The following is a 15,463-nucleotide window of genomic DNA, read 5'->3' on the forward strand; positions in this document are numbered from 1 at the left end:
AGCGAAAGATAAAAATCTTTATAAGAACAAAGATACACATTACAGTACACAACTTAATATACTAATGAAATAAACAGTGTTTTATTTTTTCAGATACAGTAGGTGTATTTTGCGGTAGCATTGAAGAAAGTAATTAAATGAACAAATATGAAATTAAAACACTACATAGACTTCACTGTATAAATTGTACATTGATTCTTATTAAAGCTACTATTAATGTTCTCAGTCAGTGAGTGTTTTCTCTTCGTGTTTTGTTGTTTTATTAACATGAAAGGGATAGTTCCCCCAAAAATGAAAATGGTCATATTTTACTCAAAGTTGTTTTAAACCCGAATAAATTTCTTTCTTCTGTTGAAAATAAAAGTTATTTTGAAGAATGTGGGTAACCAAACAGTTGCTGGTCCCCAGTGTATAGTTTTTTTCTCCTATGGAAGTCAGTGGAGACCAGCAACTGTTTGGTTACCCACATTCTTTTGTGTTCAGCAACTATCACAAGGATAGTTTTTTGGTGAACTATCCGTTTATGAACAAGCGGCAGCATGTTTACCATTAGGCTACTGCCGCTTTAAGACCGGCACGCGACACATCTAATACACTCACATGACAAGCGCACCAGATTTTCTCTCAACTGTTTGCTTTCACTTTAGACACAACCAACTCTGTTTATGTAAACCTTGTGTGTATTTGACAGTATTAGAGCAATGAGACTCTAAAGATAACTTAGTCCAGTAACCAGGCTCTGTTTGACAGGCTGTTAGTTCCTGTGCTTCGGGTGTATGCGCTCTGAAAAGTGCACGTTAGAACAGCGCATCTACACGTGAATGAAATGTTTAACCAGCAAGGCTTTAAAGCACATGCAAATAATGAACTTTTGTGAACTGCAGTGTCCCGTACCTCTGCATTAACGTGTGATGTTTATGTACGTCGCGTTGTACAGTATGTTGAGACAGAGGCGCCAGAACTGCAACTGATAGAATGCACTGTAGCACAATACTACGATATTTCTTCAAAAGCAAAAAAATCGTGATCTCGCACGTCCCTACATGAGCGTTTACACTACGAAAGTAATCTATTCGAATGCGTTTCCAACTACACATTTACACCTGTATACCTCATTTACACCTGTATTTAGCGTCGTCCAATTGTGATCCGTACAAAACGCATCTTAATACCAGGCGTAAAGGGGCCTGAAAGTGTGACGTGGTACGAACAGCCAATCACACGGAACATGGAGAGCTCTAGTGTGATTCTCTTCTTGCGAGAGGGACAGCGCAATTCACTCTGTTATAGATGAAGAGATCGTTATGAAAAATATCATGAATTTAAACGCATTTACAAGGCAGGAATAATCTGCTGCTGCAGCAAGAGTTTGAGAAGGAACATATCTGACTATATCAATGCATGTGAATCAACTGAATTTAAATCATTTATCACAAAGAGCTCAAAAGAATTTTGAAACCGGTTTCATGCAACAGGCCTCTGACGAGTCATTAGTGTGAAAGCACTGTTGTATTTTCAGGACACTGCTTGATTGGTTTGTGACATTTAGAGCCCGAGATTAGAGTTTTTTTTTTACTTCGATGAACCTCAGATGACCTGAATTGGAACGGCTGCTGGATGTGTCTCTCCAAGCATCGTGTCGTAGCCACAAAAAGTCTATTCAACCCATCCTCGAGGAGGTTTTAAAGTGCGTCATGAATGCATAAAACCAGGTACTTGTTAAATAACTTCATTGACTGATTATAAACAGCATCCACCCTTAGCATAATGAGCAGTACAGTCATTTGAATAAGGCTAATCATAATGAGGGTGATGACATTCATTAAAGACTGACATTTACTGAAGTTTAATAGTGTGATTTGCGGTTGTTGTCTCCTAGCAACAGTTTGTTCCAGTTGTCACAGAGAATTGTATTCCCTAGTGGAGTAATCCTGGATTTTCCATCTGAAGACTGGAGGAAAAAAAACACTGTTAAATGATAATGTTGGTACTAAAGGCTGAAATGATATAAGGATGAGTTGATGGCTGTCAACACTGATGGAATGCCGTGTACATCCGCCTGTCATGGTGAATTGGAGTTATGGACACGCAGCAGGATCGGGGATTCCAACCAGATCCCAAAATGTCTTAGGTCTGATTTACACCCACAGTAAGGGGAACAGAATTACAATGGTAAACAGTAGGCTACATTCTAATGAAACGGCTCCGTTTGAGAAAAGATCATCAGTGCTGTCATTTTACATTGAATTATGTTTTTTTTTTTTTGGCATCTAGACACAGAGTAATCTAAACTGAGTAACTACTGAGTGTAGTCATTGGGTCTTATTTACAAAAAATTGGGTGGATTATTTGTATTTATATGCACTGGAGAACTTCTCACAAAAATGTATGTGAATTTGTTTTTAACCTTGTTCTAATGTTAATTAATTTGGAGTGTTTTAAATGAGTGACAATTTAAATGATAGTAATTTGCATAAACAATCCCATTTCCCTTTAAGGTTTTTCCACAAAACCTTTCCTTTATAGCCTTTCATCACTCTCAGCAAACATATGACGCTCTGTAAAAATGCTTGAGAATCTTTCTGATCAAGAACAGAGTGGCATATTGATTTATTGATTAATCATGTTTTTTTTCGTGAAATTGTAGGCAGATTTCACTCACAAATGAGTGCATACTCACGGTTGGTGAATGAAACCCATAGTCTTTGAACACTCTTGCTTTTTGCTAGAAATGTTAGTAACTAAATTATTTTGACTTTCATTGTATAGACAAAAACCCATGATACATTTCTCATGCTCCACATAAGAAAGTAAGTCATACAGGTTTGGAACAGGTTTAACATGAGGGCAAATATCTTTCTTATTGAAATTTATCAGATTGTCCCTTGTGCTCGTTTGCATAATAAAAGTTGCCGAAGAACAAAAAACAATTTGTTAAAAGCACCATAAAAAGCCATAAATGTATAGACATTAGCCAAAAAAAAAAAGTCATGCTATAAAATAAATTATTCGTTATTTATAATAATTATATAATAAATTATATAATTTATGCCTAAATTTACTTGTAGCATTTAAAACTATTGGTATTAGTTGTTACTGATTTAATTTAAACGTATTGGTGTAGAATTTATATTGTCAGACATTTATCGGCCTTGCCAAGAAAATAATTACTGGCTTGTTATGGGTTAAAATTGTAATATTGATGGTGCATCCCTAAGCTCTGTTTATTGTGCTTTTATGGTGCCTTTGTTTCATTTTTGTAGCTTGACAGCATTCCATCCCTATTAACTTTCATCATATGGGGAAAAAAAGCACCTCGTACAATCTGTTGAACTTTTGTGTTCTACTGAAGAGAGACCCTCATACATCATGACTCATGATAAGCATAACTAGTGAAATTATTTTATTATTTTTAGATGAACTAACCCTTAGGCTATAGGCACCATGACTGACTAGTTTATAATGTCTTTCAAACAAAATCATTGAAATTTGTGGCAAGTCAGTTTCAAAAAGTAGGGCAGGTAATGGAATTCGGCCAGTTACTTATGAATGTTCTTTGGCCCATTCATAAAATTATATTTCTGAATGGTGACCCATGTTCCTTTTGTTATGGATGTGTAGGATGAGCACATAATGTCTGTTGATGTATGGAGTAAAGTAACAGCAAACGATGACTACATCCATCCACTAGAGAGAAGCATTCTTTCCATTTTTATCTCCTTTATTCCTCTGCTAAGGTAAGGGAGAGGTTCCCTGCTAAGGTTTTGCAAGATGCGTCCTTGGAAATCTTCCAGCTTCTTCCACCCGGTGAATGTATGTCTTCCCTGGTGAAGTTTTCTGTATACAAAATTCATAAGTGTCTGATAAGCTACAGTAGTTTTTGTATGCTTGATCAAGGTCATATTTTAGCAGCGATAAATCTGAAGCTGATTTATTTCCTTTTAGATTAGAGCTGCACAATTCTGGATAAATTGAGAATCACGATACAGATCACAGTCCTCCCACAATTCTGAATTGACGGCAAAACAAAATAACGTAATTTACGAGAGGTTCTGACAAAATGTTAATCGTTGCAGTCTATTTAAATTTTTTTTATTGATTTTTATTGATTATTTAAAAAAAATGGTTTGAATGAATGATACAATGACTTGCTCATTTAAACTCCACTTGTTTCATTACTGGATGAATCAGCGTTTTTGAACAATCTTTTAAATGAACGATTCAGTGACACATACGTTTTTTTTTAACGGTAATTTCTCGCCCCTACTGGTGTAACAATGTAATTGAAAGTGATACAATATTAATTTAAAGCTTCGCTACCATATCATTGTTTATATCCGAACTTTTAGCTTTATCCCAGTACTGTGATAATTAGAATTATTGTAACACAGAAATAATGATATTATGCTTGAAAAGACCATTTGTGAAGCTGTTTAACACCTATAGCCTACGTGACAACTGCTCTCTCTTTGGTTCAACGCCAGCACGAAAGCAAATTTGAATGTTTTGCTGTGATTGGACTTGTCAAAGGTTAAATAAACAGCCAAATCGTTGCCATTAAATCTTGTGGGTGTTTGAATCGAAATCGAGACCTTTGAATGATTAATCGTGCAGCTCTACTTTAGATTTAGTATCTACAAATCTCCTACAAATTGCTTACTTGAATAATCTATGCTTATTAAACAACACATTTTGATTTCAACTTGATGTACACTCCATTCCAAAGTTTGGGGTCAGTAAGATTTAATAATAATAATAATAATAATAATAATAATAATAATAATAATAATTTTATTCAGCAAAGATGCATTAAGTTGATGATTTCTGTTTCACAATTCTGCTCTTTTAAATGTACTATATTCATCAGTACTATAATCATTAAGCAACAAAACTGTTAACAGTGATAACAGCACCAAATTAATGTATTAGAATTACATTCAAGACATTCTTTTTTTTTTTTTTTTAAGGATCATGTGAGACTTAAGACTGGACTAGAATTTAGATTTGCCATCACAGGAATAAATTACATTTAAAAATATATTAAAATGGAAAACGGTTATTTTATATTATATTTCACAATATTACTATTTTTACCGTATTTTCGATTAAATAAATGCAGTCTTGGTGCATAAAAGACTTTCAAAAACATAAAAAACCTCATCTACCACAAACTTTTTCACTGCAGCGTTATCTTCATAAACTGTTAAAAGCACTTGCTATTGGTCTACTTATGAACTGTACAATTCTGATGATTCTGACTTTGTTTTACATCTACTTGGTATGACATTGACTGGGGGATATGCTTCATTTACCCCTGGTTTCACAGACAGGGCTTAAGACTAGTCCTAGACTAAAATGTAAGTCTGAGCTGTTTCCACTGAAATAAACTTGCACTGACTGATCTTAAAAATATATCAGTGCCTTTTTAGTTTTAAGATGCACATCGGTAATGTTTTTTTCTAAGCATGTTTATAAAAATTACTTAAATGTCCTAATTGATCTATGGTCTAATCCTGGCTTAGTCTAAGCCCTGTCTGTGAAACTGGGCCTTAATGTATTAATGTTTGCCTCTTGCTTACATCTGAATGATGTGGATGGAAATAAGAGCCTCACTATAGTGACATCAAAGGGCTGCCAAAGCCCAGAGCCACATGTGGCTGTGTTTGCTGTGGCTATATTTGGAGTATGTGTATGCTTTATTTGTTTTGATGTGGTGGATGAAAAATTTAAAATGCTTTCTATTCTTTTTTTTTTTTTCTTCTTTTTTTTTTTTTGCCAATAGGCCTTAGTGGTCTTCTACAAAGGTGACTCTCAGAATGTGACATTTAGAACCCTTTCAAAATCAGACCTGGATCACACCATGTTACTGTGAGAGCACTCTGAAGGTGTCTGTGCTGAATTCACTGGGAGAAGTGTCCTTCAAAAAGACATGGACGTCTCTCATGTGTATTGTCGTCTTTATCTATGTTTTATCGAAACCTCCTTTTACGTGATCAGGATAAAGCCCTGTAGGCAGATGATTGTATTTTAGAGCCGACTCTGGGGATTCCAGCTATAGCTACTGTCATGACCTTTCTATTGTGTGAGGTCGCATGAGCTTCATTCCATGAAAAAGGGAACACAAGGAAGAGTTCAAAAAGACATTTCCTGGAAGAGAGAGAAATGGTGACAAATATTCTTTTGTCTTATTTTTAATGACAAACGATTGTTCTTCCTATTGTAGAGTCACAGATATTTGCCACAGAATGCCATAATTCTTTCTGACTCAAAGCATTGTTGGGAACGACTTTAAATTATAAATAGCCATTTCAGTTTCAAAGTAGTTTACCTGCAGTCAAATAAATAAAAAAAAGCAGTTAACAACACTCCTTACAAAAAAGTAGTATGTTGATTGATGCCTTTTTAAGCTAATCAGTTTTTTTATATTTATGTTAAGGACCATATTTATCTGAAAAACACTGAGGGACATTAAATGTACAGTAAATTTGATACATATTTAGACTACATAATGATGATCAATTTAAGCAGCCATGATTAAGTCATTATTCATCAATTGGCGATTTTTTTTTCGGTGAATTTGATCAGTCTAAATGTTAGGGGTTGGTTGGTAATGTTTTTTAATGGATGACGTTTCTTACTGTATGCTCACCAAGGCTGCATTTATTTGATAAACCATTTCATTATTATTATATGATAATAAAATGATATTATTACAATTAAAAATAACATAACATTCTATTTTAATAATTTAATGTAATCTATTCCTCTGATAGCAAAGCTGAATTTTCAGTGGCCATTACTTCAGTCTTCAGTGTCAAATGATCCTTAAGAAAATAATCAGTCTAATATGCTGATTTTGCTCAATCATCAATGTTGCTGCTTAATGTTTTTGTGGAAACTGTGATACATTTTTTTTTTTGGTCGATTCTTTCATGGCTAGAAAATTCAAAAGCACAGATTTTTATTTCAAATAGAAATCTTTTGTAACATTGTTAATGTCACTTTTGATACATGTTTAATGCGTCCTTGTTGAATAAAAGGATGTATTTATTAAAATAAGATATCTTATTGAACCCAAACTTTTGAATGATACTTAGTCTGAAAAAAGCTAGTAGTTATTACTATTTTTTGATGGTTTATTCCCGACACTGCTGATAAGATAATTCATTGCCTTAACCAGCTAAAATCCTTTAGATGTAGCCTTTGTTTTGAACCAATACAGATAGCAAAACTATCAGAAAGAGGTGGGGAGAGGGGAAGATGGGGGACTCGCTTTCGGACAAATATTGACTTTTGGCACATTTTGCTCGGTGGGATTTTTATGGTGCCGCCAGCAATCATTAATCTCTCTAAAATAATGTTTTGCTGTGCGCTGCCTGTTCCCTAGTTACAGTTCATGCTGTCTGAGGCAGTACGCTTCTGTGAACACAGACAGCCCAGCCAGCCATGCCTCTCCAACGGCCGTGTGGAACAGGGATGACAGCTCTATCCCTGCTTTTGCTCCCACGTGATTGACAACTATATTGCATAGAAAATGAGTTGTTGACTGTGTTTTATTGTTCAGGTTGTGTTCTTTATAAATGCACTGCGCCCGTTGTCTGTTATTAAATCCATATTCATCAAAGATGCATGAGGAGGACCTTCTCCTGGCACGTCAGTATGTTGACTATAATTTTTGAGCTTTAGAGAACATGCTATATTTGAGGCCAGCATTCTCATATTTCTTCTTTTAAAGGCCAGTTAAGTATTCAAATGCAGAGGCAAATGCTTGGTCAACATGTTTGCATGACAGTAACATATACTTATACTAGGTAGTGAAACAGTTACCTACAAATGTCTGTGCCACTGGCATTGAAGGATTATATATTGTACATTATACCAAGGTCTGTCTGAATACTCGATTCTGATTGGCTGGAAGGTGTGCAATAAAACCGTTTAATGCATAGGTAGTTCCAAGTCAGTTTAATCACCGTTCGATATTAATGCACTGTTTTCATTGAAGCACACACAAACATACGTCACTCGCACACAGAGAGCGGAAATGAAATGTCTTGGTAAGCAACAATTTAGTGAATACTTGAGGGTTTTTTTGTGTAGCTAGATGCATTAGATTCTTGTATTTGCTTGCATAAAGCATATTTCAGGCCTTGAAGCATTAAAGGTGTTTGTACAGTATGTATTTGTTACAACCAGCCATTTCTTGTTCATTATCACTTTTTTTTTTCTTTAATAGCATAGTTTATCTAGCTCAGATCTGCCAGAGCTCTCCATTAGGTGTGTTGGACCTCAAGGTTGAGCATGCAGCTCATACTTTACCATTACCATTGCTCACCTTGCTGAAATAATGCATAGCTGGAACATCCATTACACAGTGTTCATATGAGGATTCTTTGCTATTGAGATTCAACATCCTATTATGTGCATGAGATCGCTCTGATTGGCTTGATCAACAACTTTTGGTCTCTGTGCTTTTAGTGAACATAATAAAATAAGTTCCGTAAACTCAGAATTAATCATAATTTATACCTGTGGATCTATGTTCAATATCATTTTGAATTCAAAATGAGTATTAATATTTCACATTATTAATGTAAAACTTTATTTTAGCTGACCTTTTCAATATTCAAACCTATACCTATATTCAAAGAAATTTTAAAATGGACTTTGTCTGACGAATGGAAGTTGTATTTGGGAATGGGATGTCCTTTTTTTTAACCAGTACTTGTTTGCTAAAAATTTAGTTGCTACAAATTTGTCAGGTTGGTGCCATCAAATCTTTGAAAGATAATCTGACTGTGGTTGATTGCTTTACTTGACAGTCAGGTGATCTCTTGTCTAAGCAGATGTAGACTTTAAAGGGTTAGTTCACCCAAAAAATGAAAATTAGCCCATGATTTACTCACCCTGAAGCCATCCTGAGTGTATATGACATTCTTTTTGCAGACGAATACAATCGGAGTTGTATTAAAAAATGTCCTGGCTCTTCCAAGCTTTATAATGGGAGTGAATGGGTATATTTTTTTATCAAAGCGCATACATCCATGATAAAAGTGCTCTACGAGGCTCTGGCAGGTTAATAAAGGCTTTATGAAGTGAAGCGATGCGTTCGTGTAAGAAAAATATCCATTTTTAAAGCTTTATTGACTAAAATAACTAGCTTCTGGCAGATGGCGTACGCAAGTTGACTTGCACCAAAAGAGTAACACTTGACGATGAATGACGTAGGATGTAGGAGTAGCGTAAGCTTTGACGCCTCTCGCGGTTCAAACAAAAAGGGCTTGGCAACCGTGTTCGTCATTACGTTGTGCGTCAAGTTCAAGGGTTAGTCTTTCGCCGTAAATCGATGCGTACGGCCGTCTGCCGGAAGCTAGTTATTTTAGTCAATAAAGTTTTAAATATGTATATTTATCTTACACAAGCACATCGCTCCACTTTATTAACCCCCCAGAGCTGTGTGGAGCACTTTTATCATGGATGGATTCGCTTTGATGGACTTCCAAAAAAAATACCCATTCACTCCAATTATAAAGCTTGAAAGAGCCAGGACATTTTTTAACATAACTCCGATTGTATTCGTCTGAAAGATTAATGTTATATAGGCCTACACCTAGGATGGCTTCAGGGTGAGTAAATCATGGGCTAATTTTCATTTTTGGGTGAACTATCCCTTTAAGCCGAAAATCAAACTTGAGACTAAGTAAAACATAATCAAAACATGTATCGTATCGTACTATCGTATCATATCATCACCCTAGTATTTTGAGAGTTTACTTGTCATCTTGTTTGCACTGCTCTGACCAACATTTCAGATTCCTGGCAAAGACAGCAGCCTGCTGTTCCAATTCATAGGGTTTGCAACTGGCACCTGCAGGTTTGCTGTGCTGGCTGGCCTTGACAGTGAGTGAGTAATTGGCTTCCCAGAGGATCCATGACTGACCCATCCTCCCGCTGCTCTGCTCATTATGAATATGTCAAACAAACGTAGAATATTGGCTACATCTGTCAAGGTGGCAGTTTGCATTAGTACTATTCATCATGAATAAATAACACATGAAGCACATGAAGATGATACACAAAAGGCTAATTTGAGAAGCATGATGCATACATTAATCCGTTAAAAAATCTCCTACTATATTTATTCACACTCTGAAAGCCCCGCATTCCTACGGCTGCGAAGCAATATTATGCATCCCCTCCTACTCGGTGACAGAGGGATTCCACCTTCCTAACATCCTAATAAGGACATTACGGAACATGAAAAGGGAGTGTATTAATAGAGAGGATTATTGCTCAGGAATATTTTCATTGCAGTGTGTCGTCTACTGTATGTATTTCAATGGCATTGGTGAAGTTAATGCACAACTGGCCCAAAGCTCCTGCGCTCAATGCAGCAGACACCCAACACTGCAGCTGCTGATCCCAGATCATGTTATAGTCTGATATCACATATTCAATCTGCAGAAGTTAACTGAGCTGAAATGAAATGACTTTCAGGGCCAGACACAGCCTTTCGTCATTGACCCCCCTTAGCTTTGAAACTGCGATCGCTGAGGGATCAACATGCGTGTAATAAATTGAGGTCTAGATGTGTTCAATTGGATGTGTGACACAAAACCAGTCCTTTCTCACACTTCGCTTTCAGTCTCTCTATTTACGTCTGACTTATTTTCATGAGTTCTCTTGTTATGATTCCTGCATTTCTTTACTGAGTGGTGGTGGCCATAAATAGATAGTTCACCAAAATTTGAAAATTATGTCATTATTAACTTTTTTTGAAATTCTGAAATTTTATTCCGCTCTTAATGCAGAGCCATACATTTTTTCCCATACATCCTATCAAGTGTTCACTCCATCCATCCATCCGTCCGTCCACTTTATCCATCCCTCCATCCATCCAATCAAGTGTTCACTTTATCCATCCCTCCATCCATCCTAACAAGTGTTCACTTTATCCATCCATCCATCCAAGTGTTCACTTTATCTATCCATCCATCCATCCATCCTATCAAGTGTTCACTTTATCTGTCCGTCCGTCCAAGTGTTTACTTTAGCCATCCGTCCATCCATTCTTCCAAGTGTTCACTTTATCCATCCATCCTATCAAGTGTTTACTTTATTCATCCGTCCGTCCGTCCAAGTGTTCACTTTAGCCATCCATCCATCCTTTCAAGTGTTCACTTTATCCGTCTGTCCGTCCGTCAGTCCATCCGTCCGTCCAAGTGTTCACTTTATCCATCCGTCCGTCCAAGTGTTCACTTTATCCATCTGTCCATCCGTCCATCCATCCAAGTGTTCACTTTATCCATCTTGTTCGTCCGTCCCTCCATCCATCCATCCATCCATCCATCCAAGTGTTCACATTATCCATCCGTCTGTCCATCCATCCTTTCAAGTGTTCACTTTATCCATCCGTCAATAATCATTATTGGTTGCCCTTCTCCACTTTCTCCATTTTCTAATCATGAAATTAGTCGACTTTCAGCCAACATGCTTTTGTGCCTGTTTGTATTTCATTAGATGTCACTAGTGTTTTCATAAAAACATTAAAGCAGAAGCATATTAAAGCTTTCCCTGATAATGTCATGTTCACCTTGTCATGCACAATATGCATCTTTTATTGGATATATTGCAGCTTCATGTTTTTTGTCACTGACATTTGTTCACAATTTTTTTTTTGACAATGAATGGTCCATCCTAATCACTGAATAATTACAACTTTTATACTAATCATTAAAGAAAAAATACAGTAGAGTAACTGTTTAGACCATCAAATCTGATCATTTAGAGACAAAATAAAGCAAAAGAAAAGCAAAGTTATGTTAACACAGTCCATATAAGGGTGAAGCATCTGGTGCGACTGTGTTTTGGACCCTGAGGTCATGGCAGAGATACAGTATGTCCACTGAAGTTCAGTCCAGCTCAAGCAAAGATAATGGGAATGCTTCTCGCTGCCCCTGATACCAGTGTTTGGAAGGAGTCAAGAGATGCCCTGTTCCTGACCCCGCTTGTGGAAGAGAGGGAGGAGGGCCTTTTTAACCCTGATAAATTGAAACGCGTTGACACTGAACAGCTTCAGGTTGTTTGGCTAGTCTTTATCATACGCTCTATTTTAAGTTTGCAGACATCCTGGATTTGCTTTCTCTTAACCACAAACTCATCTTGGACATCACAATGTAAAAGTCAAGTAATGTGTGTGTGTGTGTGTGTGTGTGTGTGTGTGTGTGTGTGTGTGTGTGTGTTCTGTGTGTTTAAAACTCTTCTGGTTTACAATTTCCAGTTAACTTCTTGACAGCAAGGCTGTATCCACATTTTCAGCATTGGAGTAACCAAATGTAATAGTAACAATTATATATGATCTATTTTAATAAAAATGGGTCATAAAACAAAACATCAGCTCACACTATCACAAAAAAATTGTTTGGCAGAAATGTATAAGTTTGAAACTCCCAGAATGCCAAGACTTACATAACAGACTCCATTCAATAAATCATAGATAAACTACTCCAGATGATTGTCAACTTAGTTTACTGAAACTTTATTAGAGTGTACTGAGATGAACATACTGAAAATAAAACAAATATCATTATTTTTTATAACAAGTGGATTCTTAAAGCTACACTGTGTAACTTTTTTAGTTGATTCTTAGCAAAAAACACTTAGTTCTTTCAAAAATATATGTGCTCATTAATGTATATTTACTTCTTTCAAGTAATAAAGTATTCTCTTAAGTTTATAATCTGCCATTGAAAGTACATACGGGTGAGGGGTTCGAATGCCGGTCGCCATGTTGCCCCTCCATCTTGAAACTACATTAGCCAAAGAGGGACATACCTGTAAATTCAAGCTTCGCCTTTTGCGTTTTTCACTCAGTGACACCGTGACGAATGCGAGGGGGAGATTACTCGCGAGCTCGTGAGTGCCGGCAGATTTGAAAGATAGTGTGTGTGTGTGTGTGTGTGTGTGCGCGTGCGTACTCACATTTGAAAGAGAGAATTAAAACGTCAACGCGACAGACAAATCAGCAAGACCATAGTCAATATTGGAGTAACTTTTCCCAGATGGAAAGAGCTCATGAGGAGAAAAGATTTTAAAACGGACGCCGAGGTTGCCTGCTTTCTTCTCGACAGGTAATTCAGCCTGTTGTAATTCATTTGTGTAAATTCGAAGTTTTATAGTTGCTTGTCTAACCATAGCATGGTTGTGCATAACGCCAGAACGACCTCTAGTATAACTTCATCCTCGCGTCAATGGTGAAAAAGTATTGTTTACCTTGTAACATAAATCTGTGCTGCGACGGATCACAGGTGATGAATAGTTTTAAAGGCGCAATTTTTTAAGCTATATAAAAAAAAGGACACTGTAAATTTTAGTTATTTTTAATTGCTTTTACTTTGTACACATTGTAACGTTAGCCTAATCTGATTATGCTGGGATAGCCGATTCCAAGGGTGACGTTTACCTCCTGACATCTGTCCTGTAGTTTTATTCATTTTAGACGTATTGTTTATTATTGTCATGGACGAAGTCGATAACTGGAAGCCATGTTAATCTTGGAATAATACGGCCACCGTAGGAGTTAAAACGCCCTCGGAATTGAGAGGAACAGAAACTAATATTCACTGGGTAGTCATATACAATTTCAGCGCTAGATGGGGGTAAAAATCACACAGTGTAGCTTTAAATAGATAGGGATAGTTCACCCAAAAATGAAAATTGTAATTTACTCACCCTCATGTCATTTCAAACCTGTATGACTTTCTTCTGTGAAACATAAAAGAAGATATTTTGAAGAATGTCTCTGTATTTTATTTTATTTTTTCAATAAAATTTAAAGTAATTGGGGTCCAGTCTTGTTTGGGGGTAATTTAATCATAAAATTACTATTATTTTATTGTTACTATTGTTAAATATTACTATTGCTAATATTAACTTATATTAACAACAATAACGTGCAAAGACCTCATTTTTATAGGGAAAACTTATAATATTTTACTCTTATTAAATGTACCATTGTTCTTCTATAGTATCATACTGAACTGACCGACAGCTTCAGTGATTATAAAAGGAGTGCTCTTTGCTTGCTGTCTGTGTAATTCAGTCGCAATTTGAAGTTTTTGTTTTCATGAGCCTTTGTGACTTTTCCTATTTAAGGACAAAAAAAGTGCCAGACAAAAATGGATATCTTGATGATTCGATATTTTATAGTGATTTCATAATGTCTAAATAATATAAATCAAAAGGAGAACGTGTGACTACATTTATAAGGGAGTGGATAATAAGCCAATAAGTGCTCCTCTACTGGTTATAGTCATAATTTCAAAGTTTCAGTCAAAGTTTTTTTTCCCATGTCTTTTTAGGTCAGGGGTTTTTAAAGTCAAAGACAGTGTGCCGCCTTTCTAACACAACGATAACTGGATCATATTTAGAGCACTGAAGTGCTGTAAAAAGTTGTGTGAAGCACTTGAAAGTCATTGAAAAGTGCTTGAATTTCACTCTGAAAAGGTTTAAATGAATAATGTAAAAACATTAGACTATTTCTGCCACAATACCATGGTTACAGTTAGCGTTACTACATTAAATCCATGGTGAATGTTGGTGATTTGTGGACCGAAAAGCCTTCTATAACTTTTTCATTCATGGCACAATGTCTCTCCTGGTTTCCACGTCAGCGCTGCTTGATCTGATATCTATGGTTTATAGCAGAGAATTCTGGGCGGAATTTGAATGCTTCTCACTGGATCTCCCAGCGCAGTGTAGAAACAGTGTCGCATATTTTACTCTTATCAGTTGGGCAGCGTGAAACAAAATTTATTTGCATCGGTAGGAAAAAAAGTCACAAAATGCAACCATTTAGTCGCAGTCTGGAGCCCTGCAAATAAATGATGACAGAATTTTACGTTTCTTAGTGAAATACCCCTTTAAGTTGTCAACACGCATATCATCAATGCCAATATTCGGGTCTCTGAAGGATAAAGTGCTCACTTGACACGTTTCAAATTGTTTGATGTTGTATTCTGCTTTCTTTCACAGCTCGTGTCCAATGTCCTGATCTTCTCCTGCACTAATATAGTTGGCGTGTGCACACACTACCCAGCAGAAGGATCACAGAGACAAGCCTTCCAGGAGACCAGAGAATGTATTCAAGCTCGTCTGCACTCTCAGAGAGAAAACCAGCAACAGGTAAGAGACCAACAGAAATCAAGAGGACTCCTGTAGTTACAGAGCATGTTTTAATTTCTAGTGTCATTCTGTGAGTCTGAAAGAATTGATGCTCAGCTTGATGATTTCCTAGGCACAGGTACACTACCGTTTAAAAGTATGGGGTCAGTGATCGAATAAATGCAGTCTTGGTGAGCATGAGAGACTTTTAAAAACATAAAAAAAATTGCTGAGCCAAACCTTTGAACGGTAGTGTAGATGGATATATATAATGGTATCACTTTACAATAAGGTTTCACATTTC

General features: G+C 36.4%; 1 protein-coding gene across 3 annotated transcripts in view; it reads left to right on the plus strand.

The window, feature by feature from the left end:
* The window catches only part of adcy5 (adenylate cyclase 5), a 99,073-nt gene that overhangs the window by 44,161 nt on the left and 39,449 nt on the right, over positions 1-15,463 (plus strand). For all 3 annotated transcript variants that reach the window (XR_013822217.1, XM_079880528.1, XM_079880529.1), the window contains exon 2: positions 15,031-15,180. Coding sequence is in view for 2 of the 3 variants with exons in the window: in XM_079880528.1 (XP_079736654.1) it covers positions 15,031-15,180 (150 nt within the window). In the remaining variant the exon portion in view is untranslated. The remainder of the gene's footprint in view (positions 1-15,030; positions 15,181-15,463) is intronic.

Source organism: Squalius cephalus, assembly GCF_949319135.1.
Source record: "Squalius cephalus genome assembly, chromosome: 9".
In the NCBI taxonomy this organism is placed as follows: Eukaryota; Metazoa; Chordata; class Actinopteri; order Cypriniformes; family Leuciscidae; genus Squalius; species Squalius cephalus.